Genomic DNA, 25911 nt, shown 5'->3' on the forward strand with positions numbered 1-25911 from the left:
ATGGGAGTTTCTGCTTTAATTCTTCAATATTTTCCATCCATTTTTGCTTATTAAAATTACCCTTAAATTTACCTTGATTCTGTTGAACATTTTTGTTTTTTAGGGTTGCTATTTGCTGTTCAGCTACCTTTACCTGTGCCCACATTGCCTTTTCCTTCAGCTTCTTTTGTTTTGCGTCTATTTCATCACTGCAATATTTTGCTTTTCTCAAAATATCAACCGAAAGTGATTGCCAACCAACTATTCCAGATCTAATCATTTCACCAATTTCAGGTCTTAAGCCATAAACAAACCTGTAAATTAAATGGCTCATGTCCTTCTCACTCAATTTTTCATAACCACTGTATTGTTTAAATACTAGCAGTAATCTTTCATAGAATGAATGTACTGATTCTTTAGGCTCTTGATTTGTTCTATCAATTTTAACCCAATCAACTTCTTTTGGGGGAATCTTATTTTTCAACCAGAAAATTACCTTATCATACAGATTCATAACATCTGCTGAAGGAGCACCTGTTACTCTATCTCGGAGAGGTTCTTCTTTGGGCCAATCCATAGAAATTTTACATTCTGTCCAAAGATCTGACGGGACAACAATGTCAAAGAAACCATCAAGATCAATCCACAGAACTTTTCAGACCTTAACAAATCTATCTACCTGTCGATACCATTCCACAGGTTTTTCTCTCAGCCGAGGAAAATCATTTGTAAACAGTCAAATGTCCTGTCTTGACCAAGGAACATGCACATAGCCACCACCAGCAATTTCTCTCATTGGAAACTGACCAGCTATCTCTCCTCTTTCTCTCCTTTCTTCCTCTCTTTTCTTTGTCCATTTCACTCTCCACTTACTTAATTCACCTAATCTTTTTAGGAACACAATTAATTCTTTTATGTGAATAATTCTTCCAGTATTCATGCTCTCTGTCTTTTTCAGAGAAATCCACTCTGTAACTTTTTCCCAAATTTTTCTGTCTACTCAAATCAATTTCCAATTCAGCAGCTAATTCTTCTAATTGATCATACTTTGTTTTCGTTTTCCATTGTATGCTTTTGCAAATAAACAATAATTCATCATCCTGATATTGCTTTAAATTGTCAGGTCCAATTGTACCAATAATTAATTCCTCCAAATCTGCTTTCAGTTTTGCATCATCAAGTAATTTAAATTCTGAGCTCTGTGGGGATTGTGTTAAATTTATTTTATTTATGCTCTTTTCCGGAGTACCAGAATCAGATTCTGCACCAGATGGAGTTTTATTTGGGAAGCTTTGATTAAAAGTTAAGTCAGGCATCATTGTTTTCTCTCGGTGAATTTCTGATAAATCTGAATAAAAGTTTTCAGCCACTTTCTGAATTTCTGCATTTAATGGAATAGTTAAAGCTGAGTGTCTAATTTCTCTTTGATCAAATACTGGTTGAACAGGTCCAATCGTTACTGGTACCGTTACTGCTTCCATGCTTTTAGTTAACTGCTGTATTAATTCATCTTTTGATCGGAAATATTCTGAAGTATTTGGAATTTCCTCACATCTTTCTGTTCTCATTACATTTCTTGAGGTATCATTTCTGTGAACTGGGGTTTCAGCATAATTTCTATTTTCAGCAGACATACTGGAATTAGATCTTGTTTCTACTCTTTCAGGAGTTTTTGCATTATTTGGATTTAATCTGGGTGATACCTCATCAACGATTTCTCTAGGAGGAGCACTAGGAGAAGTTCCTGAAGGAACCATCGGGGAAGACCATGTACAAGCTGGTTGATAAGGAGGAGGCTTTTTCGGTTTTGTACTATAAATCTCTTCTAAAACTGCATCTTCTAATTCACTTTGTTCAGCATTATTATTTTTCTTTTGGGCTTTATTCTGACTAATTATTTCACCAGTTCTTGCTGGATACAAACCATCACATGCGCCACGTCTCCATCGTCACATTCTATCTTCATGAGTTTCCCTATTTATGTCTAATCTGGTACCTCTTGTTATGCCTTTATTCTCTCGTTCCAATTCAAACATCTCATCCTCCCATTCAGCTAAAGCCTCAAATTGTGTAGGTCTAGGCCTTGGATCAAGAGTCCTCATTTTGTCTCATATGTTTTTCATAACTTTAATGTTAAACGATCCATCTTCCGGCCATGCTAAAACACCATCATTCTTGGTATATTCCATCCAATTCTCAATCCAAAGGCAAGTATGATAACCATATTCACCTTGCATATAGGCTGCGGGTGTCTTGTACTTATGAAGTAATCTTCCACCTCGCGTTTCAATTTTCTTGTGAGGTTTCAATTTATTTTTCAATTTCTGAAACCAAGAAAGCTTCTTTTTCTCTTTAATATAATAATAATCCATGTTTTAAAACGATTCCGCTTACTTTAGAATAGATCGTAAATGTTTCCTGGTTGTTCCACAAAACCAATCAATCCGTGCACGAAACACACTAACAAGCCAATCAGGTTAAGCTACGTCACCACCTTGCTCAACCAATAAAATTACTGCTTTCAGGATGAACCAATCAGCTGTCAGCTCGTCTTAGTCACGTGAACCAATCAGTGCGCTTACTGTGACGTATGCTAGCCAATCACAGCGCGGACCCTGTGACGTATACTGCCGCTGCAGCTTCTCGTCTCCCACTCCTTGAGCTCACCCCTCCTTCACAAAATGTTTTCACAGCACTATTTTAACAAACCTTTTCAATGAAAATCAATTAGTAACTCCAGAAAAACAAACCACTTGGCTGTTTCGCTAAAATAAAGTGATAGCTTTTTCAGTCACTCAGATATTCTTTTACGTGGAATAGACGACGCTATTCTCACAGAATATTTAAATTCATTGATAAAGTAAGTAGCCTTACTCTACCCTTCTAACAGGTAATAATGAACTTGTTTTCCCTCTGAATGCACATAAAGTGACAATTCAAAGTTTGACTCGATCGAATATTACTAAATCATTTACGCACATTCAAACGGAAAAGATCCCTAACCATGTATACATGAATCTTGGCAGGACTTTAACCAACCAAAGAAAACCTCATTCGCCAGTAAGATAGACAACGCTTCCTTACCCTTCACTCAAGCATAGATAAAATCTACTACTCTTTTCACAGTGAGTTTTAAAACAGGCACAAAGTCCTTATACTCAAAGCTAGAATTTCATAGACAATCCTCACTATGCATTTTACCTTACACACCTAGAATCCTTAAACTTGTGCTGTACGACCACAACACTAGTGATAAATGATAATACCACTATTTTGAAACAGAACAAATGCACAGTGCAACTTCACCTGTTACACTACTCTTGCCGGCACACAACTAGGAATGTTCACACTGCTGGAAAAAACCTTTTGACTACATATAACAACTGAACAAACTCAACATATGTTAAACATTGATCCTATGTAATTACCATGTAGCATGACAGTTACCATAGCAACCGTAACTCTGCTACCAAGGAACTGATCCAGCGCCCCTATAGAAAAACTCTCACCAACGCTACCCAACACCATAGTACTCTCCATTAATCATAAATCTCTCACAAGGCCCATTAACAACCGAGACAATTTTTGGGCGACTGAATCATGTGACCTAATTAATCAGAACCTATACACAAACTTTTTACACATTTATATACAACTGCAGTTTACTAAAACTTACCATGGTTTTATGCATAAATCATATTAATTAAGTCACTTAGGCAAATGGATCAGCTATTGGTAACTAGCCCATGAATAAAAAAGACCAGCTTGTCGTTTCAAAAATCTAATTTTATTAAACTTTATTTTTCAAGCATGAGCATTTTATTAAGAATCTTTATTAATTAGCAATTTAAGCAGCATCAATTAAGAAAAATGATTTATTGATCGGACATCTTCATAGCAAATCAGCATAAATGAGTTAAAGCATAATAACAGTTTTCCATTCCCTAAGTCTATTTCCCTGTCTAAAACTCGCTTCACCTAAAAGGAAAAAGTCATTTAAGCCTGTTATCCTTACGTGCGCCAGAAGTCCATCAGCACGACACGCCCTTCTGGAATCGGAAAGCGAGAAGCGCCCTCCTGCCCATGGGGGCAATTTTGATACCTTTTCTGCCTAGCTAATCTCACTAAAAGTATATTTCTTTCTGCCATCCAGTGTCCTTATTGGCTGACTGATGTCAGCTCATATACTGTCATCATCTTTCTCCAAGCTTAGAACGGGCTTTCTTAGAGTCCATTGTCTCTCATTTCTCAAGTCACGCAGCTTCCTCAAAAAAAAACATTTTATAAGTTACAGGCCGTAACTTCCTTAGCTTGTCAAACTTTGCCTCTTCCTGTCCTTGGGTCAATCTCACCAAGAGCACGTAAAACATTGTTCATTCGAGCTTGCAAATATTTTTCAACGTGGAAAAGTTTCCATGCAGAACTCTTGCTCCCTCTGGACAGGACTGGGCATCACCACCTTTTGTGTTTACTCTTTAGGCCTCACTCAGAAACTATTATTTAAACAAACACAAGACATCAATTAATTAGAGAATTGAGACCCATTCTGTTACCCACCCCCTTTGCTAATTATTAACTCGTTAATTTATGTTACCTAGCTTAAGCACAAGCCACAAAATTCTCCACAAACTTATGCCACATAAAAGACGAAAAGACATAACATAAGCACACAAATAAGCACATGCCATTAATTAAACAGCCGCATTTAATACTAACAAAGACAATAGGCAAGGTTAATTTATTATTTTCCACGCACTTGTAAATGCAACAAAGAGCACATGTATTAATCCCTCGTGTCATGTAAATGCATTTTAATCTAGGTTGGTTAATAATTCACCACAAATCAATTAATACGGTTATTTATTATGGAAGTTCAACTTTGCGAGCCAGAACAAAATATTATTCTGAAACTCGCTCCATCAAAAGAAACAGAGAAAAGAGAGGAAGTAGGTCGAAGGAAGAGAGAGTCAAGAAACCAGAAACAAAGGTAGAAAGCACGGATGAAGAATAAACTGCATGAGTGAGATAAAGATCCAGGAAGTGTAGGGTGGAGGAAGAAACAGGAACGAGGATGGAATCAAAAGCAGGGGGCCTTGGCTATGGGCAGCCTGGTATTTGACAGCACTAGAAAAAATGGAGCCTTTCACTTATTCTTTTGTAATGTGTTCCGGGGTTCTCATCAGTGGTATGCACCACTGTAAAAGTAAAAAACTTTATACGATTGTTATCACAAATCTCAAAAGTATACATATGAAATGCATAAAATACATGACATAGATATCACTAGCACTGACATATCTCCATTACTAATAAAAAATAACTAAAGGCGATAACAGAGCTACAAAACAGTCTGAAAGAATCAAATCATTAAGACCAAGTAAAAAGGAAAAAAAGCCACATATTTAAAAAGGAGAACAGATACGAACAATCACCTCCCATTAATAACCCCAGATAAAAAACGAGACAGATAAAAACAAATAGTAGGTGATATTAACATTTGCAGAAAGAGATGGGCCGGCCTCACTTGATTAAAATTCATTTGTAGGAGGAGTGGGCGAATACATTTAAAAAGCAGATGGTTGAATCTAGGGCATATCATTACAATATGGAGAGAGTAATTGAGGGAGAGATCATTACAGTGGCTAGGCAGACGATCTGAAACTTTGCACCAGGACCCCTTAGGTAGCAGAAGTTGATAAAACATGTTAAACCCAAAATATGTCAGAAGCCTTTTTTGATAATTAGACATCTCTAGCCACAAATAGGGCTTCCTACCAAGTACAATTTTAATGATGATAAAATGACACATAAGAGCGTTAATTAAGAGCCACTGCCTCTCATTCCACAGCCGCTCTTTCATAAGATGCCTGATAAAGCCATGTGATATCCTTTCCAACGATACTTTCTGGGTCAATAAACAACTCAAGTCGGCCCAGTGAATTAAAAGTTCGCCTGATGTAAGCTAACCATGGAAGGTTCAGCATGCCATCCAGAGCCGTACAGTCGCGAATTATAAGCCTGTTAAGAGACAAATTCTCTTTCAACCAAACTGACAACAAAAATAACAGGGAGTGCAGGGCAATCAAATCAGCTATATACCCAGATCCCTGCTCACTTGTACCTTAAGAAAAAATCTCAAAAAAGCATTTTCTGCGACCTAAAGCAGAGGGCAAGACACTTAGCCCCAGATACAGCCATAACTTTCCTCGAGACACACTTATTTTTTTATTTAATTTAATTATTTTGATCTGTTTTATATAGCGCAAACTTGACCCGACTTGGGTATCAGAGCGCATTACATAGCTCCAGTTGCATTACATGAGGACACATTCATTTTTATTAGGCAAGGGGAGATTAAGTGATTTGCCCAGAATCACAGGATGTTCAGCTGAGACTCGAACCCAGTTCCCCAGAGTTGAGGTCGACCATCCTAGCCTTTAGGCCACCTCCTCTCCCCACTTGGCCTTAAAAACTTTAAGCATCGCCTCAACTTTATAAATAAATACATATGTTGGTACCACTCATGTGCCTTGCCAAAAGACCAAACCCATTTATAGCTGGTTTAAACCTCATGGTATTTTTCTTCAGTAGGAGTTGCCAAGAGAATCTGGAAGCCAAAAGGATCCCTAAATACGGACAATGTTTAACCCTTTAAATGGGGTGGCCCTTCACCACATATTTTTTGGATCTGGTGTTCGTGGGGCCCACCACCATAACGTGAGATTTAAGGTAGTAGTAAAATCAAGCCCATCCATGTAGATGTCTAAAAAAAGATCTAACGGTCGCTGCAGGCCCTTTGCTGTTCAAGACATGAGGACGGCGTAACGCTCATATAGAAGAACAGGCAGACGACAACCGCCTACGTCGGGACATCCACACCTGGGTCTAGCAGGGCCGTGTCCAGCCCCTTAATGTAAAGAGTGAAAAGAAAGGGGCTAGGATACAGCCCTTACGCACCCCTCTTTTCAACTCCAGGGGCATTGTACAATCCTCCTCCGACCCATATCTAATCGAAGCCAAGAGCCCATCGTGTAGCGTATGTAAGAAGGAGAACAGGGCCAGTTTGTCCCCCCATAGACCCAAGCGCCGCCCAGAGCTTAGCTCTGTTGACTCTGTCAACGGCTGAGCTTAGGACCATGAAGGGCAAACGGACCCCTCTATCCCGCCCCTTGGTGTATTTAGCAGTCAACATAAAAAGGTACAGCGTCTGAGCCACGGTGCCCTGCCCTAAACCCATACATGGCTTCAGAGAGGATGTTCTTATCAGGAGCCCACGTAGACAAGCGATCAAACCAGACCTTGCCCAACACCTTGACCTCGCTGTCCACTAGTGAAATGGTGCGATAACAAGCGAGGTATGCACCACTTGTGAGTAGGGATTGGGAAGCCCACACTGTAACCGGTAGTTTTTGAGTGAACTGTCCTTATCTTAAAATGTCTGCGGCCTGCCTATAGGGTCGGATTTAGGGCTTCATTATTATTCAAGTGTTTTCTCTCCTTTCCCTCCTCTCATGGCAAGGAAGACTATTTAGTGTGTGTATCTCCCCTCAGGGTAAGAACGAGAGTTAGTTTTATGCCGTAACCTGTATAAAAAAATGATTAGTCATCGAAGGACTGCAATACGAATGCCTGCACGAGGATGTATCTTGCAGCAGCAGTTCCTGGAAGGTGCAGGCGGTGATGCAAAGTCCTGGGACGGGGATGCATCACACAGCGGTCCAGATGTGGAGTTTGGTGATGCAATGTGCCGCGCAGTGGCTCCGGTGCAGAGTTTTTGAGAAGCAAATCGTCAATTCTCTTGGCAACACAGTTGGGCTGGCAGAGCACTTTCAGACCCACTTCCAAGGGTCCAAGACTGGTGTAACACCACTTGGGAGTGCATGACTCACAGCTGGCAGAGTCCAGATGCTGGGTTCAAGATGGGGGAAGACTGCTCTGTCCCTGGGGCTTCTAATCAGGAGGCCAGACAACTAGCCCTCAAAGTCACTCTGGGGGTTCTGGGTTCAAGATGAAGGTCCAGTCCTTCTCACTCAGGCAGGAGGGCAGCACAGTGGCAAAGCACCTCAGCAGTCCCTTTTCTCCACACATCCAGATGTGTACTGAATAGCAGGGGCCTGATGTCCAATATTTATACGTGGTACCCACTTTGAAGTAGGAGACGTTTCTAGATACTTCCCTCCCCCTCCTCCCAAGGTGTCTGGCATCACCTTCCTCCCTCACCTGGCCACAGCTTGTCTGGGACACAAGAGATTAGTGACAAGTCTTTTGAGAGAGTGGTCAGACAGGGCCTTTGTGACCGTCCTGACCTGGTCAGAACCGGTCACTCCCCTCGCTCCTTGGTGTGCCTTACTTGTGCCCCCGATCTCGCCTGCAATTGTGCCTGGTATCATATCGATATTGTTTATTAACCTGTATTTGTGCCAGATTGTGCCCCGATCTCGCCTGCATTGTTTTGGTGCCATTTGTTGTGCTTCTTAACCCTCCCCGCTCCCTGCCGCTGCTCCCCCGCGGCCCCACCCCCGTTCCCTCCAGCATCCCCGGACCTCGCCACCCCGCTCCCGCCTCCCAGCTGCTCCTCCCTTCCACTGGTAAACATAAGGGAAGTCCCGCGAGGTGAAGAGCTGTGGCCGTCCTGACCTGGTCAGAACCGGTCGCTCCACTCGCTCCTTGGTGAGCCTTACTTGTGCCCCCGATCTCGCCTGCAATTGTGCCTGTTATCGTATCGATATTGTTTATTAACCTGTATTTGTGCCAGATTGTGCCCCCGATCTCGCCTGCATTGTTTTGGTGCCATTTGTTGTGCTTCTTAAACCTCCCCGCTCCCTGCCGCTGCTCCCCCGCGGCCCCACCCCCTTTCCCTTCAGCCTCCCCGGACCTCGCCACCACGCTCCAGCCTCCCTCCCACTGGTAAACATAAGGGAAGTCCCGCGAGGTGAAGAGCTGTGACCGTCCTGACCTGGTCAGAACCGGTCGCTCCACTCGCTCCTTGGTGTGCCTTACTTGTGCCCCCGATCTCGCCTGCAATTGTGCCTGGTATCGTATCGATATTGTTTATTAACCTGTATTTGTGCCAGATTGTGCCCCCAATCTCGCCTGCATTGTTTTGGTGCCATTTGTTGTGCTTCTTAAACCTCCCCGCTCCCTGTCGCTGCTCCCCCGCGGCCCCACCCCCGTTCCCTCCAGCATCCCCGGACCTCGCCACCCCGCTCCCGCCTCGCAGCTGCTCCTCCCTCGCTCCGCCCCCTCCACTTTCCACTTATGACAGAGTGGCAAACGCGCAGCGTTCACGCGCAGCGGGCGTGCCGTGCCCTATGCGCGCCGAAGGCGCACCAAAGGTAAGCCCGTCTGGGCCCGTCCACGCCTGGACCGCGCCCAGCGCTAGACCCCCTGGCTCCCGCAGAGGCCATCCCTCCCGCAAAACATACGCCGCCGCTACCCTCACTGTACTCAACACCGGCCGACTCCCCGATTGCCACCGAGCCGCCCCAGGACGCACCCATGGACCCTTCACCTGCCAAGCCTGCAAGTTCTGCTGCATCAGGACCCACACTACAACCACACACGCCAAACAGAGCTCCAACAACAACCACCTGAAGTGCATCCTGCTCAACACCCGTTCGGTCCACAGACACGCCATTGAACTATGGAACCTACTCGACACCATAACTCCGGACGTCGCCTTTCTCACGGAAACCTGGATGAACGCCTCATCAGCGCCCGACATCGCCATAGCCATCCCGGACGGATACAAGATCATCCGAAGGGACCGCATCAACCAAACAGGAGGAGGCATCGCAATCGTCCACAAGAACACCATCCGCATCTCGACCAGTTCCGACGACACCCTCACAGCAACCGAACACCTTCACTTCCAGATACACACTGACCCCAAGACCACACTGAGAGGCACCCTCATTTACAGACCCCCAGGACCCCGCACACAATTCAGCGAAGACATCACTGACTTTGTCAGCCCACACGCCCTCCCCTCCGTTGACTACATTCTCCTAGGGGACCTCAACTTCCACCTGGAGAATTACAACGACAACAACACCACCACCCTGCTGGACAACCTCGCCAATCTCGGACTCAAACAACTGGTGAACACCCCCACCCACTACGCCGGACACACGCTCTACCCAATCTTCTCCTCCAGCAAGCACATCTCCTTCAGCCACTCCACCGGACTCCACTGGACAGACCACAGCTGCGTCCACTTCAGCTTCAGAAAGAACACAACTCCCCACTTCCCGCAACAGGTCCCCCGCAGAAGCTGGAACAAAATTACCGCCGACCAGCTCACCACTTCACTGAATCAAAACGCTCCCGCCAGTTCAACAGACCCAAATGAAGCAGCCATCAATCTCGCACAGTGGATCACCCACTGTGCTGACGACCTAGCACCCCTGAAAAACAATCCCAACAAGCCAGGAAGCAAAAAAGCCTCCTGGTTCAACGACGACCTCAAGAACTCCAAAAAGAACTGCCGCACCCTCGAGGAAGCCTGGCGAAGAAACCCAACCACAGACAACATGACCGCCCTCAAGAACGCCAACTGCAAACACCACCAGCTGATCCGCACCACCAAGATGTCAGCATTTAAGGATCGACTAGACAACAACGCCCACAACAGCAAGGAACCCTTTAGCATCGTCAAAGAGCTCACCAATCCCAGCGCCGGCAACAACGACATCACTTCCTCTCAAGACCTCTGCGACTCTCTCGCCTCGTTCTTTCACAGCAAGATCGCAGACATACACAACAGCTTCGGCGACCAGACCACTGCCCCTACCACTGAACCGAAACCCCCCACCGCCACCCTCCGCGCCTGGACCCCGATCAGCACCGAAGACACCATCCCCATGATGAACTCCATCCACTCCGGATTACCTACCGACCCATGCCCCCATCACATCTTCAACAAGGCCGACTCCGCCATCGCACCCCAACTCCGGGACATCATCAACTGCTCCTTCAACACCGCTACCTTCCCGGAGGGCTGGAAGCATGCCGAACTCAGCGCCCTTCTGAAGAAACCTTCAGCAGACCCCACCGAACTTAAGAACTACCGCCCCATCTCGCTCCTCCCATTCCCTGCCAAAGTCATAGAGAAGACCGTCAACAAGCAGCTCACCGCCTTCCTTGAGTCTAACGGTTCCCTTGACCCTTCACAGTCCGGCTTCCGAGCCAACCACAGCACCGAGACCGCCCTCATCGCAGCCACAGACGACATCAGAACCCTACTCGACAACGGGGAAACAGCGGCCCTCATCCTCCTGGACCTCTCCGCAGCGTTCGACACGGTTTGCCACCGCACCCTAGTACAACGCCTCAGAAACGTCGGGATACAAGATAAGGCATTGGATTGGATCATCTCGTTCCTTGCCGGAAGAACCCAGAGAGTCCGCCTCCCCCCCTTCAGATCAGAGGCCACCGAAGTCATCTGCGGCGTACCACAAGGTTCATCACTCAGCCCCACCCTCTTCAACGTCTACATGAGCCCCCTCGCATCCATCGCACACCAACACAACCTAAACATCATCTCCTACACGGACGACACTCAGCTAATCCTCTCCCTCACCAAAGACCCAACCACCGCCAGAACCTACCTACACGAAGGGATGAAAGAAGTAGCCAAGTGGATGAAGAACAGCCGCCTAAAACTGAACTCAGACAAGACAGAAGTCCTCATCCTAGGATCATCCCCCTCTGCCTGGGACGACTCCTGGTGGCCCCCGGCAGCGCACCCAAACCAACGGACCATGCTCGCAACCTGGGCTTCATCCTAGACTCCTCCCTCTCGATGACCAGACAAGTCAACGCCGTCTCATGATCATGTTTTAACATCCTACGCATGCTCCGAAAGATCTTCAGATGGATTCCCATCGAAACAAGGAAGACGGTCACCCAAGCACTTGTCACCAGCCGACTGGACTACGGTAACACCCTCTACACCGGAACCACAGCCAAACTGCAGAAAAGACTTCAACGCATCCAGAACGCCTCCGCTCGACTCATCCTGGACATACCTCGACAAAGCCACATATCCGAACACCTAAGAGACCTTCACTGGCTCCCTGTCAGCAAGAGAATCACGTTCCGTCTCCTCACCCACGCACACAAGGCCCTCCACGACCTAGGACCCAAATACCTCAACAATCGCCTAACCTTTTACACTCCCACCCGCCAACTGCGATCATCCAATCAAGCCCTCGCCACGATTCCACGCACCCGAAGAGCCACCATGGGAGGAAGATCCTTCTCCTACCTGGCGGCAAAGACCGGGAACTCCCTCCCCACCCACCTCCGTCTTACCCAGGACCACCTCTCCTTTAGAAAACAACTCAAAACCTGGCTGTTCGATCAATAGCGAACCCCTCCCCCTTAAGCGCCTTGAGACCCTCTGGGTGAGTAGCGCGCTATACAAATTTCTGATTGGATTGGATTGGATTGTGATGTGCAAGTTTGGTAGGTGACAGCTCATCCCCCTCGTTAACTCAGAGTGGCCCATCCTGCCAACACCTATCTTCACTTTGTCTCACTGTCTGGGAGCAATACACAAAGACCAACTGCCAGCTACGCCTAATTATGTGAACCTAGGACGTTTATGCAGGCACCAGTAATAGTTGGGACAGGTTTTCAAGTGTGGTATTTTCAGAATTGTGATTTTTAATTGGACTTTACCATTAAAGAAGATTTTAAATTACAACTCCTCAGACATCAACACGACTTGTCTGCTTGCTCCCAATTGCAATGATCTCTTATTAAATGTAATAACATAACACAATGTTATCTTTTGAGAGAGGTCGGTTTTTCAGAGTTTTTCACTACCAGGACTTGTAAAGCTGAGAAGTATGTGTCCCAGTTTTTAAATACCCTGCACCCTCCCGTCTGGGCTGTTCAGGGCCTTCGCTAGCGGTGACTTATGTGTATTAAAAAGGAAGGTTTGGGCAGTTTAAAACTGCACACACAAGCTTCAATGTCAGGCCTGAAACCTGTTTAAAGAGCTACTTAAGTGGGTGGCACAATAAGTGCTGCAGGCCCACTAGGAACTATTAATTTACAGGCCCTGGTTGCATGTAGTTGATATAATATACTGTAAGGTTACCTACACTCTACCCTTGATATTAAAGAAAACATTACTAGTGACGGCTAGAGCGGTCACCCTCAAAGTTGGGGAACCGGGATGCAATTTGGATGCTAATTTCTAAGAGCAAAAGTTTACTGACATTTTTTCATGTTAAAGAGGTGTGATTGGACCACTTTACTAACTTGGAGCAGGGTTGGGATGTTTTGGAGGACATGTGCATATCAATCCAGATCCTTGGTTCATAGATGGAGAAGGCGTGTTGCCTACTTATTAAAATGTTTTTTGCACTTCTTTGCCTATTGTCTAGTGGTGTCCTAGCTGTGGGTCTGCCAAAAGCTGCCCGAAATGGTGAATATGTGAACTACTTAGGAAAGAGTGTCAGATGCGATGACTTTGCAGACGAGTCGGTAATCTGGGAAAATAAAAGATTGCTTAACAATACCATTACCTTTGATAAACTTGCTTAATAGAGGGAAGATGTTTTAAATAGAGAAATTAAAGCAGCTGGAAATAGGAAAGAAGGTTAAGTAATAATAATTTTTTATCTTTTCTAGTGTTGGCTTGGAAGTCCTGCGAATAATGGCACTCATAGGCCAAATTGTATTCTCTTTGGCGGCTGCTTTGGTTATCTGTCTCGCTATGAAGACCTATCTCATAGGGCCATACTATCGTAAGCTGCACATGGAGAGCAAAGGAAATAAGGAAATCCTTATTTTGGGAATATCGGCTTTCATCTTTCTTATGTTAACGGTAAGATTAGCAGTCTTTGCTTTTCTATGTGCTCTGTTCAATATGGTGATTGGAATAAAAGAACAAAACACATAACGTGTTGAGGGCAATATAAGAAAGTTTGAGATATAGTTTTGCTTTTTTTGGAAAACCTGTATAAAAATGATTCTAATGGACTGCTAATTTAATGGTTTTTGAACTTTTGTTAGAAGCATGCCCATTCTGAAGGTCCTCTAAACAAAACATTTTATTTTAGTAAGTGTCAGAACCCCGTTCAGAGGACCTTGGGGCAAGCAGGGGTTACTGGTACCAACTGTGTGTGTTGAGGCCTTTTACTCTTGATATTCCATGGCCCGATCTACTATGGGTCCTGAGTCACTGGGCTTATAGGCCTTGACAAATCTATTCGCCCACTCGCTGTGGTGAGTATGATTTGATCAGGGCGAGCTATATTTATGTCCTACTCAAACCCTCTGGCGAGCTGACAAACAACAGGTGTTCTGTTCACTCAGGGAAGTGTAGGAGCATTAAAGATGCCTTTACATCTTGTTGTTATCTTGTCACATTTATTCTGTGTTCAGAGACTGAGCCCAAAAGTCAGTTTACCCCAACAATTACTTTTCTTTCACTGACTAAATTTGGAAGGATTTTCTAAAGGGAACTTCCTGACAACGGTGCTGCATAAAAAGTGTGAAATGAAGGGCTGTAGGATGCATGTTTTATTCTAACATGCATTTAAATCGCTAAAACGTGAACTGTACAAACATTTCAAAATAAATGTCAATAATTATGAAAGCCTTTGTTTTGTAATTGTCTGTGAAGAAAACTTTACTTGGTGATGTGCAAATGAGAAATGTTTGCTGAAACCCAATTTCTACAGATTGTTTATACACTAAATAGTTGTGTAAGTAAAACTGCTTTTTTGTTGAAAATGAACGGTCTGTAAATGACAGTACACCACCACCTCATGCTTTAGTAATACATTTATTAAAAGATGAACTGAGAAACATTCCTTCCCCTGTCCTGATGGCAATGCTATTAGTGAACAAAGAGGCAGGTCGTAGGTCATGTGTACCCTATATGAGGGCTATATTCTTATTATGCATGGGACAAACGTTTAGTCTACTCAATTAAACCCAATTGTTTTTTTTGGACAGCAGGAATGCTGAACTCTCACATTGGAAGTTGCTCTCATGTGATAATGAAGAAAAAGGTGGCTCTGCAAAACAAAATGTTTGCCTAGGTGACTTAATGAGTTCAGTTTATGGGTCAAGTACATGATCGAGTAGGTTATTCAACTTACTAAACTTGCAGGTTTAGTATGGTTTAAATTATTTTGTGAGGCTAGGTTAAGCACTCCTTCATCACTTGACTCTCAGTGGTGGCTCAGATCGAGCAATCTAAGGCTTCTCGGGAGCAGGGTAGACGGGGGGTGAACACAGACTCAACTCAAATTATCCACAGTAGCAGTAATAAATGATTGTCCAGTCAAATACTCGCCTTTATGAAAAAAATGAGAAATGGGGTTGTTGGTTGAGGGAGATGTGATTCCTTCTCAAGCAACAGCCAAAATCCTGGTCAGAGTGAACCACAAAAAAATCTCTAAATTAACCTGTGCTTTACCCTCTGGTAGCTTGGCACAAAAGCAGTCAGGCTTAACTTTAAAGCTATGAGTAAAGTATGTGTGCTGTTCTTAACCAGTAATAAAGTGAAAACACAACACAAGAAAAATCCACAACTAATTTAGAAACATAGAGTAAAATGTATTACATTATATAACTCCAAAATGAAAAGAATGCAGTCATTACAACCAGAGTTATGAATATGTAAAGATGGTAGTGGAATCTAGTGCCTAAAATATTAAAGCACCAATTGCTGACATCTAGTCGTGCAAGATCTCGATCGAAAGCTATGGTCAACCGCGATGAAGCGCAGTCCAGATACAAGAAGTGGATTGGCCCAGTCTCCGATTACATTCTGACTTGAATGAAATTTCATAGAAAAATGTCTGAGAAGGTAAAGTTCAGCCTAGCTAGGCAGATGGTAGTGTCCAAGGACAAAAGCAAAAGTAACAAACGATGGACGGAATGCTGAACAATGCAAACAGACTGGGGGTTAATGTTTGCATTGTTCAGCATTCTGTCCATTGTCTGTTCTTTTTGCTTTTGCGCCCTTATTGGGAAGGGTATGCCCAGACGCAGATCTTGTGCTCACGGTGCTACTGTATTCAAGCTAGCCTCGCTGATGAGGGGCTGATACCCAGGAATTGGTCCCAGGAAGCTTGTTCCGGTCCAGGGAGGACCTAGCTTGGAAGTTCGGGTTGGACTGTTCCACTGAGGAGCGGGGTCAAGACTGGTTTGGATATGACTAAGTCCAAACTAGGGTAGCATGGTGAGCATAAAAACAAGGATTAAACCATGATCTATTCACTGGGGGGAATGTTTGCATTGTTCAGCAGTCTGTCCATCATCATCATTATCATGCGAGGGACTTTTCCATCCCAACAGTAAGTCACAAGGGGATCTGAATAATGAAATTTAGGATTTTGTATATGAACAAGTAAATTAAAAAAAAAACATGGCCAAAGTAGACCCATGATAGGAAATAGGGAGGAAGTCCTGAAGAATCAGTGGAATGAATACTTGCTTCAGTGATGGCTGTAGCCTGCAAGTCTACCATTTGACAGGACTGATTTAGCCTTTGAATACTTCCTGAATCAATAAAAAAGTTCCAGTGAGTTGGGTGAAATAATGTTTGTTATTATTCATCTGTGAAAGGTCATTGAGTTTCTGGTGAAAAATATCGGGAATTGTATGTTTTACCACATTTGTCCTGTGGAAATCTTTTAGTGCAAGGTGTTTAAGCAGAGCTTCTCTTGAAAGTTATCATAGTGTTTTTGTAAGGATCCACGAGTTGTTTCCGCAGGAGTCCCAGGAACCGAAGATAGGCCCAACCCCGCCCTCCTACACCACTGCGTCTATCAAACCATATAACACAATGGTGATAAAGAGGGAAAGGAGGGAACAAAACAAGGAAAGGAAGGGAAAAGATTCCGTGGACAGGATGCTCCAGCAGGTCGAACACAGGTGCTGTAAGAAAGGGGGACGGTCAACAGATAACAAGCAAAAACAAGTATAACACAACCAGTTCCCAAGTATTGACCGTATTTACCTAAGGAAGTTCTTGAAGTCTTCTATCTTTCTGGTTACAAAATGTACTCCCAGGTGAAATTAAAAGACTGGATCTCAACACTTGCGACCTTTAGCAACCTAAATGGCAAAGACAAGAATATATACAAGGTGTGCCTAACAAAATCCGTGTGAATTGGCCTTAGTAGTAGAGGACTTACCCCAACGTGAACTATTAGGGCAGGGAAGGATGTCACATTCTTAAATAGGCGCTTATCTGCTGGTAGATTCTGAAACATATGAACACCACTCACACTACTGTTAGGTATAAGTAGAATGAATAGAAAAGTAGCGCCAGGCGCCTTTACCAGCTCTTCAAGCACTCCAGGAGTACCAACACAGGGAGACTACGAATCCGCCGAGCAGGCGAGTTGGCGGAGACGTTTGGCAGGAGGATCCGGGATCAGGTGACTGAGCGGGGATACCAAGGACAACAGCAAGGAAACAATAATGAGGGCTCTGTAAAAGTAGAGCCGGTCTTGATCCCACGAAGAACAGTACCGGCACGGAGAGATCTCTGATGAGACAGAGAGTGAAAGTGGCTTGGGCGGAAGTGACGCGACGCGAAAGGTCCACACACTAGAGCTCGAAGCGCCGCTCACAGGGGAAGTCAGGCTTTTGACTGCTGCCTGGCTTCCTTGCTCATGCGCGGTGCGGGGCGGTCATCTTCAGTGGTGCACGCGATCTGGCAGCGTGACAGTTTTTAATTTAGAAATTCAAATTGATACCCAGCCTCTTACATTGTCTTGAGATTTTTACTGCTTGCTTGTGTCCTGACCCTCATCCCCCACTTCTTCTAGCTTTTTTCTCACTGTTAGAAATAGGGGCTCTAGTTGGCAAGGGTTAGCACCTTTGTCCAAGTAGGGACCCTTCTTCCTAGTCAGGTTAAGGGAGTTACACTCCTAAAATAACCCCTGCTTACTCCCTTGGTAGCGTGGCACGAGCAATCAGGCTTATCTCAGAAGTAGTGTGTGAAGCACTTGCACATAACCAACAGTAATACAGTGAAAGCACACAAATGGACACCACACCAGTTTAGAAAAATACCCAATATTTGTATATATCCAAAACAAGATCAAAACGATAAAAATCCAACATACCGTACATTAAAAATATATACTTTGCAAGATATCCTTAAAATTGCAGAAATACCTCAAAAACAGAGTTCGTCAGAGTCAGTAGCTTCGTCCGGGGCTACCGCGATGCTGAAAGCAGCAGAGTCTAGCAGTTCCAGTCAACCACATCGGAGCAGGCCAGTGAAAGCATGGACAGATTCGGTAACAGTACCTTTCTCGTTGCGGCTGACATGTTGGTGTGAGACAGTCGTGGCAACCGTCATGGTTGCGTTGCAAAATGGAAGCGGTGCATGGTGCGGTGCCCTCTCAATGTGGTGCAGGCAGTTGCTCAGTAACGATCATCCAGACGGCATCGATGAGACCAAAGGCTTACGGTGCAGGATGAGGCGGTGCTCGGTGCGGTGCAGGCAGGTTACGGTGCAAGGAACAGAGTCAGTTAGCGGCAGCTGGCGTCGGTCGACCCAGACTGCTGTGTGGGACAGGGCAGTGCATGGTGAAACTCACGAGCGGTGCTCCCAGCCACAATGCGGTCACGGGTGTCGAAGCCAGCAGCGATGACGTTGGTGAGATCAAGATAGCGAAGTGAAGTGAAGCGAGGCGGTGCACAGTGCCCACAGGTCACAGTGCAAGCAGCAGCTCGGTGACGGTGGCGGCGGTGAGACCAGGGTTGCGGTGCGAGATGTGGACGGTGCCTTCTGCGGTGCCGTCAGGACACAGAGCCAGCAACGGAGTCGGTTGCATTTCCCTTCTCTGTGGCAAATGAAACAGCAGTTCCAGAAGCAGTACCCAGAGGTTGGTGTAGTCTTTGCAGTCCCTGAGACTACAGAACAGGAGGCAAGCTCTACTTCAAGCCCTTGGAGATACTCAGCACAATTAAAGAAAGTTCAGTCCAGTCCTTTCACTGCCCAAGGCAGAATTAGCAGCTGCAGGCTAACCCAACAAAGCAACAACACAGCAAAGGGGCAGTACTCCTCCTGGCAGCTCCAGCTCTTCTTCTTGGCAGGTGCCTTGATTACAGAGAGTTCTAACGTTTTGGGCCCCAACATTTATACTCAGAATCCCATTGTTCTCTCAGGCAGGTAGAGAGTGTCTGTGCTTAGTCCAAACCAGTTCTGTCTTGTCTGGCCCAGCTTCCCAGCAGGAGGTGGTGACAGCAGACCAGGCCCATTCAGGTGCAAGGAAATCTCCTCTCCCTACTCTAAATGCAGCCTAGGTCTATTCAGCCTGGCCCTGACTTATCCAGACTCTCTGGAGCCACTGTCACTCCAAAGCCAGACAGTCAATACACATCTTAGCAGAGGCACACTGGATGGCTAAGCAAGAACATACCTACTTTCTAAAGGTGTTATTTTCAAACACAGAATGTAAAAATCACCTTCAATAAAAGATGCACTTTAACATTCTGAGTTCAGGCATAATTAACTTTATTTTCCTACCTTATTCCCAGGGGTAGTTATGTTTATAAGATGTTATATGCAAACTCCCCATTCTATCCTGTGGGAACAGGTAGCCTTGCAATAGTGAAAAAACGAAATTGGCAGTATCACTATCAGGACATGCCATACACACATTCAGGGCAAGTCCCACCTTTCACATACACTGCACCTTGCCCACAGCAGTACCTTAGACCTACCTTAAGAGTGACCCACATGTAAGAAATGGGAAGGTTAGGGCCTGGCAAGTGGGTGCACTTACCAAGTCGACATGGCAGCACCAGACTGCACACAGGCTCTGCAATGGCAGGCCTGAGTTACCTTTTCAGGGCTACTCATGTGGGTGGCACAATCAGTGCTGCAGGCCCACTAGTAGAATTTGATTTACAGGCCCTGGCACCTTCAGTGCACTTTACTAGGGGCTTACCAGTAAATCAAATATGCCAATCATGGAAACACCAATCCATAATAACAATTTACAACAGGAGCACTTGCACTTCAACACTGAACAGCAGTGAGAAAGTGCACAGAGACACTAAACCAGCAAGAACAAAGTCAAAACCGGGAGGTCAGAAAGCAAAAAGACAGGGGAAACACACCAAAAGATGCCAAGTCTAACACTCCCTCTAAAAAGACAGTTGTCCTTTCTAATCTTACATGTGGTCAGGATAATGTATATTTTTAAATAAGTGCTGTCTATTATGCATCATATTCTTTTCTCCCTGTATTGAACTGACATTTGAACGTTTTCTCTCAGTCTCTCACTAGCACCTTCCACCTTCATCTCCAGAAAGAAACCTTGGGCTCATTGTAGATGCCACAGAATAGGCCGCTTGACAGAATCTTTAAAAAAGCTGATGTTTGCCTCCATGAAAGTGATTTTAACATGTGTCTTTTTAAAAGGGATCTGCAGTCCCTCTCAAATCTGCCATTTGTAAAGTTTCAGACTCTTGGGACCGGTTTCTGCGTTAAATTTAGTCATATTATTCCTAGCCCTTCTTTCATAACTTCAGGGATCAATTTGCTTTTTATGCTTCTAGAATTCTGCTAAGTGGGTGTGTGTCAGCATCTAGTCCTGGTTCTTCTGACCTTCCCAGCCTAGACGCATGCTCTTGCATATAGATGATGGTGTTTTTTAAATCCCGCTTTTTAGAATCTAGCATGTGTGGATGCCTTTCTGTATTATTATCTCTCTGTTAATATTGACTGCTCAGCATGGTTATTGCCTTTTGTGAGATTTATTTCTGTATGTTGCAAGAATGCTAGTGCTAGCTTGTAGGTGAAGGAGATTTTAGATTATTGATTTAAATAGGTTCCCTTCCTTCTCACTGCACCAGTCATTTGAAAAAACCAAAAGATCTGTAAGCTTTGGGCACTCTTCCATTGTCAGCTTCGGTCTCCAACAATAAGTAGTCAGTGTAGGAAGGTAGATCCCTGACTATGGTTGCCCCCAACTTTTTGCCTGGTGTTTTGCTGGTTTTCTGACTTAGTTGACCTGGGGCCCTGCTATACAGGACCCCAGGCCCACTGCTCTCTCTGTAAAATGGATTCCATGTACCTTAGGTACATATCTAATTGGATACTGAGTCACCTTATCAGTCCCTGTACAGTGTACCTTAGGTACCCAGGGCATAGGTGTACCCAGGGCCTACCAGGGGCTGCAGCATGTATTATGCCACCCCTGGCTGGCCATCCAAATCTGACACAACTGGCTGCACGACAGCTGGGGCAAGGTGGTGTAAACACCCTTTGCTTTAGATATAGTATTCCTATATCTAACCCTAAAAATGGACACCCAGATCTCCTATCAGTCACTCCTATGGCAGGCCTTGACAATCCTGAAGTCAGAGTGCTTGGAATCGTGTGAGATAGTGCTCTGGCATGAGCTGAGCCTGTCTGCGGCTTTCGGGATCCATCCCTTAGCCGTTTCCATGATATCGCATACCATATACTCTTAAGTGCATTATAATCCTCGCGGTTATATGCCAACTCTGGTATCGCTTTATCAAAACATGTCGAGTAAGGTGTCATACGAATTGGAATACTAACCCCTCGCCAATTCTGGCGACGGGGTTAGCATTCCACCCTTCTAGAGGGACACGACATGTATGTAACCTGTAACCCCGGTTAAAGTCAGACAGAGCCTTAGCATCCACAAAATGGATGCTGCCACCGAGACACAAGTCTGCCCTCCTGCTGCTGGGAGTCCTCCCAGCCCAGGAGGCAAGGACAAAGGGTTTCCTGCCAGGGGCGGTGCCAGCACCGTCCCAGACAGGATTTTGTGTATCCTAGGTAGGCAGGGCTTTAGAGGAAGGTGACTGCAAGTGGCACCCCGGTGCTCACTGTGCATAGGCCGGCTGAAACCAGTTCCAGGGGCACTCCAGCCCCTGGCCTGGGGAAAGCCCGCCAAAGGAGAGGGGTGTAACCACCCCCCTCCTGGTCACACCCATAGGGCAGGACTTAGTCGCGTGCCAGCCCCCTTTTTCAGGATAAAGGTAGGGACTGGCCCCCTTCCAAAGCAGTTTTGAAAAAACACACCCAGGCAGACTTAGGCTAACACAGAACTGGCTAAATCGCAGAATATTTGGAAACCAAATATTCGTATGAACACATTAGGATGAATATATAAAAAGAACAATAGATACAACAGACTGTTATGATATCAAAAATATATTTTTAATTTCTAATTCATTTAAAACATGATAAAAAGATGAATTGATAAGTATGACTTGAATCTACATGGAGTATGGTGTTATAAATTTGATGCATCGATATTGAATAACAATTCCATAGTAAAAATGATAAAATCAGAATCAAAATCAAAAAAGACAAAAACAGTTAAGATTCAGTTTTTAGAGATGTTTTTCTAAAGTTGTGTTGAACTTGGGCTGTGTCAACGCGTTTCGACAATCACTTGTCTTCATCAGGACTTTATACAATATGCAGCCACTTTTTTTCTTCTAGATAAAATAAAACAGTATTTAGATAAATATTTGGCCACACTTTCTAGGTTACAGTAAACAATTCTTCTTATTAATAACCAAGAATGACCACTACATTACAACAATACATAACAGTCCATTTATAATTATGAAATCAAAATTCATTTCCTTAGCCAGACTTGTGTTTACATATATATGATACTGCAGAATCGTAGAAACCAACTGAGCGTATTTATTTTGTAACCGGTAACTGTATTCCTTTATATCCCCCTATGTCAAAGTACTGGAATGACTAGATGGGATAGCCTATTGCTTCAAGATTCTAGAAGAGAAAGGGGGAGTTTCAGGTATATGGCGAGGTAGGAGTATCGTTATTTACATATGTTTATCTAAACATTTGGGGTTTGTACTTCATAGTCAGGATCAAAGAACATTGTGGAACTTGTCTTCCTAGTCTGTTCAAAATGCATTAATTAAATAATCAAGCAATTCACAGTATATATTCACCATCAATTTAGTTGCAGCTATTCAGGAAAACTGGAGTAGGGAGTGAGGCACCTTCTCTTCGTTAGATGAAGACGGTATGTGATATCTGTTTAGTGAAGATGTACATCATTTTAGGATTTGGATGGTTTTTGATACATATTTAAGTTTTCTTAAGCTAAACCGTTTCTCAAACTTAACCCTTATTTTCTTTGACAGATATATCTTTGTTGTTTGTTTTACCTGGTATAGCAGTATTCACTGCAAACTTCTTACTCCCTCCTCTGTATAGTTTTGAAATTTAACGAGTCTTCAGCGTAAAAAGATGCCGCGACTCAGGTTCTGTAGCCGTAGGCAAATCCGTTACTTATACATTCGTTCACAAAAGGAAAGGTTCCTGTATAGATACGATAAGCATAGACTTACTCTATTTATTTTGTTATTCATGTTATTTATTAGTCTCAAACCATGTTTACTCCTAACATTTCCTATTCTTTCATAAATTACCTTAAACGACCGCCTTAGGTGATGTAAATAACACAGAACGAATAAACGCCTCTGTGTCCGTCGGGAGCTGCGGTGCGTAGGGACGTGGTTCAACTCCGTCCTACCCCGCGTCTCACTCGAAGATTCGGTCGGAGTTTAGAAATATTAATTATTTCACTTATCTAGAGTAGGGAAAAGGGAAGAGTAGAAGTTATTTATTATTTATCCCGTTGTGGTTGGTCAGCGATCAATCCAGGTACTTCTAAAACTTTTACCCTATTCCCTTGGCGTTTTTGTTTACCTTGCTGATTTAGTCCGGACTGATAAGCGGAAACGGAGACGTCCGTGTGTTTACTCCCGGTTCAGAGTCCTATCGTCGCACGTTGAACCCGTGCAGGTGTCCATTACGTAGGCTCGGTACCGGTTACAATGTAGAAATGGTCCAAAACTCTGGGGATGATATAACAAAGGAGAGAATATTGTCTAGCGTAAATATTATCTCGTTAACAAAACGCTAGAACAACCCAGAGGTGTTGCCTTGCTACAACGGCTTCTAGTTAAGAATAGATCCCGCTGACTTGCAAGGAAGCAGGTCTAACACAGAGTCGGGTCGGCTCTTACCGTGTACGAGGTAGCGGGATTCGGCACGTCTCCTTCCGTCAGGGCTTCAAGCGATTAAGTGAACGAGAATAAGAAGTCCTTCTTCTATTCCCTTAAATATGATCCCAAGATAGGGGGCGGTCTTAAAAATTTAAAAGAACATTGCCTAATTCGCAGTTCAGTTTCAAGATTGGAGAGGGCGGGTCTCAGACTTTAAGGCGTAAATATCCCGAACCCTTGACCAACAGTTAAATGTTCAGTTATAAACATTTGAAATGAGGTTATGGGCAAAACTACTTGAAAACAATTTAAATTATAGCGTTCTCCCAGGGTAAATCTTGGTTCAAACCCCGGTTAAACGTCCCAAGGGTAAAGATCCAGAAGACCTCACGTTTCTTTCGAATCTGAATGCCACCTTGGTTATCTGGTAAATTTATTTTCTCTAAGACGCGCCATTTAATATCCTCCGGTTTATGTTTGTACTCAACAAAGTGACTGACAAGCGGGGCTGCCAGTCGTTTTGTCTTCACTGCAGACCTATGTTCTGTAAGTCTTGTTTTGATCATTCGTGATGTTTCACCGACATAGCCCAAATTACAGGGGCATACGATCAGGTATATCACGTTTTTCGTATTACATGTCCATAGTTCCTTAGCCTGAATGGTTATTCCATTGAACTGCATGCTGTCACCAGTTATAATGCTGTCACATGAGTGACAAGATCCGCACCGTGAGGTACCTCTCACTGCATTAGTTCCATTTATTGACTTCTGGACAAAGGTGGTGCTCTGTGTCTCAAATTTATGACGGGAATGAACTATCTGATCCTTCAGATTCCGATTGCGTCTATGTGCATACATAGGTTTCTGGATTGTCACTTGGTCGTCTGAGGAATTTAATAGATGCCAATTGGAATTAAATATATGTCTAATTGTAGAGTCCATCGTAGAGTGTTTCGTTACGCACACTAATTTGGGATCACTTTTTTGTTTCTGGGAGTTCAACAGAGTGTCTCGGTCATAAAAGCGAGCTCTTTTATAGGCTGTCCTTACTAAGCGATGCGGATAGCCTCTTTGTATGAATTTCTCTTTCATTTTTACTGCTTGGATGTCAAAATCTTTAATATTTGTGCAGTTCCGTCTGACTCTCAAAAATTGAGAGAACGGTATACTGTCTTTCTGACACCGCGGGTGGTAACTGCTAAAGTGCAAAAGTGTGTTTCGAGCAGTGGGTTTAGAATATAGATTGACCTCAAGGGAGCCACCGTTGTTCTGTATATAGATGTCCAGAAATTCAACTTTTGACTCATCTATATGTGCAGTAAAGTGTAAGTTATTATCAGTGAGGTTCAGCCAGAGGAGGAATTCCTTCAGAGTCTGTTCCCCATCGGTCCATACAAAAAAGATGTCATCTATGTACCGGGACCAATGGGAAACAGACTCGAAGAAAGGTGCTATTTCATTTTGAATGAATTTGCTCTCGAAATAAATCATGTAGATATTGGCTATCGAGGGCGCCATTGAAGCGCCCATGCTTACACCTTTGGTTTGCAAGAAAAGGTCACTTCCAAATTCAAAGAAGTTTTCCTTTAAAACCATCGTTAGGCATTCTTCAATGAATGTCTTGCAGCAAGGGATTTGATGTAAGTCAATAAACCATAAGGTAGCTTCAATGGCTTCTTTCTGAGGTATGTTGCTATACAAGGACTCTATGTCTAGGGTCACAAGTAGATCTCTGCCTTGGAATCGTGTGAGATAGTGCTCTGGCATGAGCTGAGCCTGTCTGCGGCTTTCGGGATCCATCCCTTAGCCGTTTCCATGATATCGCATACCATATACTCTTAAGTGCATTATAATCCTCGCGGTTATATGCCAACTCTGGTATCGCTTTATCAAAACATGTCGA

General features: G+C 44.2%; 1 protein-coding gene across 1 annotated transcript in view; it reads left to right on the plus strand.

Moving 5' to 3' along the window:
• Positions 1–25911, plus strand: part of SLC9D1 (solute carrier family 9 member D1) — a 291927-nt gene that overhangs the window by 109614 nt on the left and 156402 nt on the right. Inside the window, exon 9 of the mRNA XM_078658065.1 lies at positions 13624–13819. Coding sequence (XP_078514191.1) covers positions 13624–13819 — 196 coding nt within the window. The remainder of the gene's footprint in view (positions 1–13623; positions 13820–25911) is intronic.

Source organism: Lissotriton helveticus, chromosome 8 (assembly GCF_964261635.1).
Source record: "Lissotriton helveticus chromosome 8, aLisHel1.1, whole genome shotgun sequence".
NCBI lineage: Eukaryota > Metazoa > Chordata > Amphibia > Caudata > Salamandridae > Lissotriton > Lissotriton helveticus.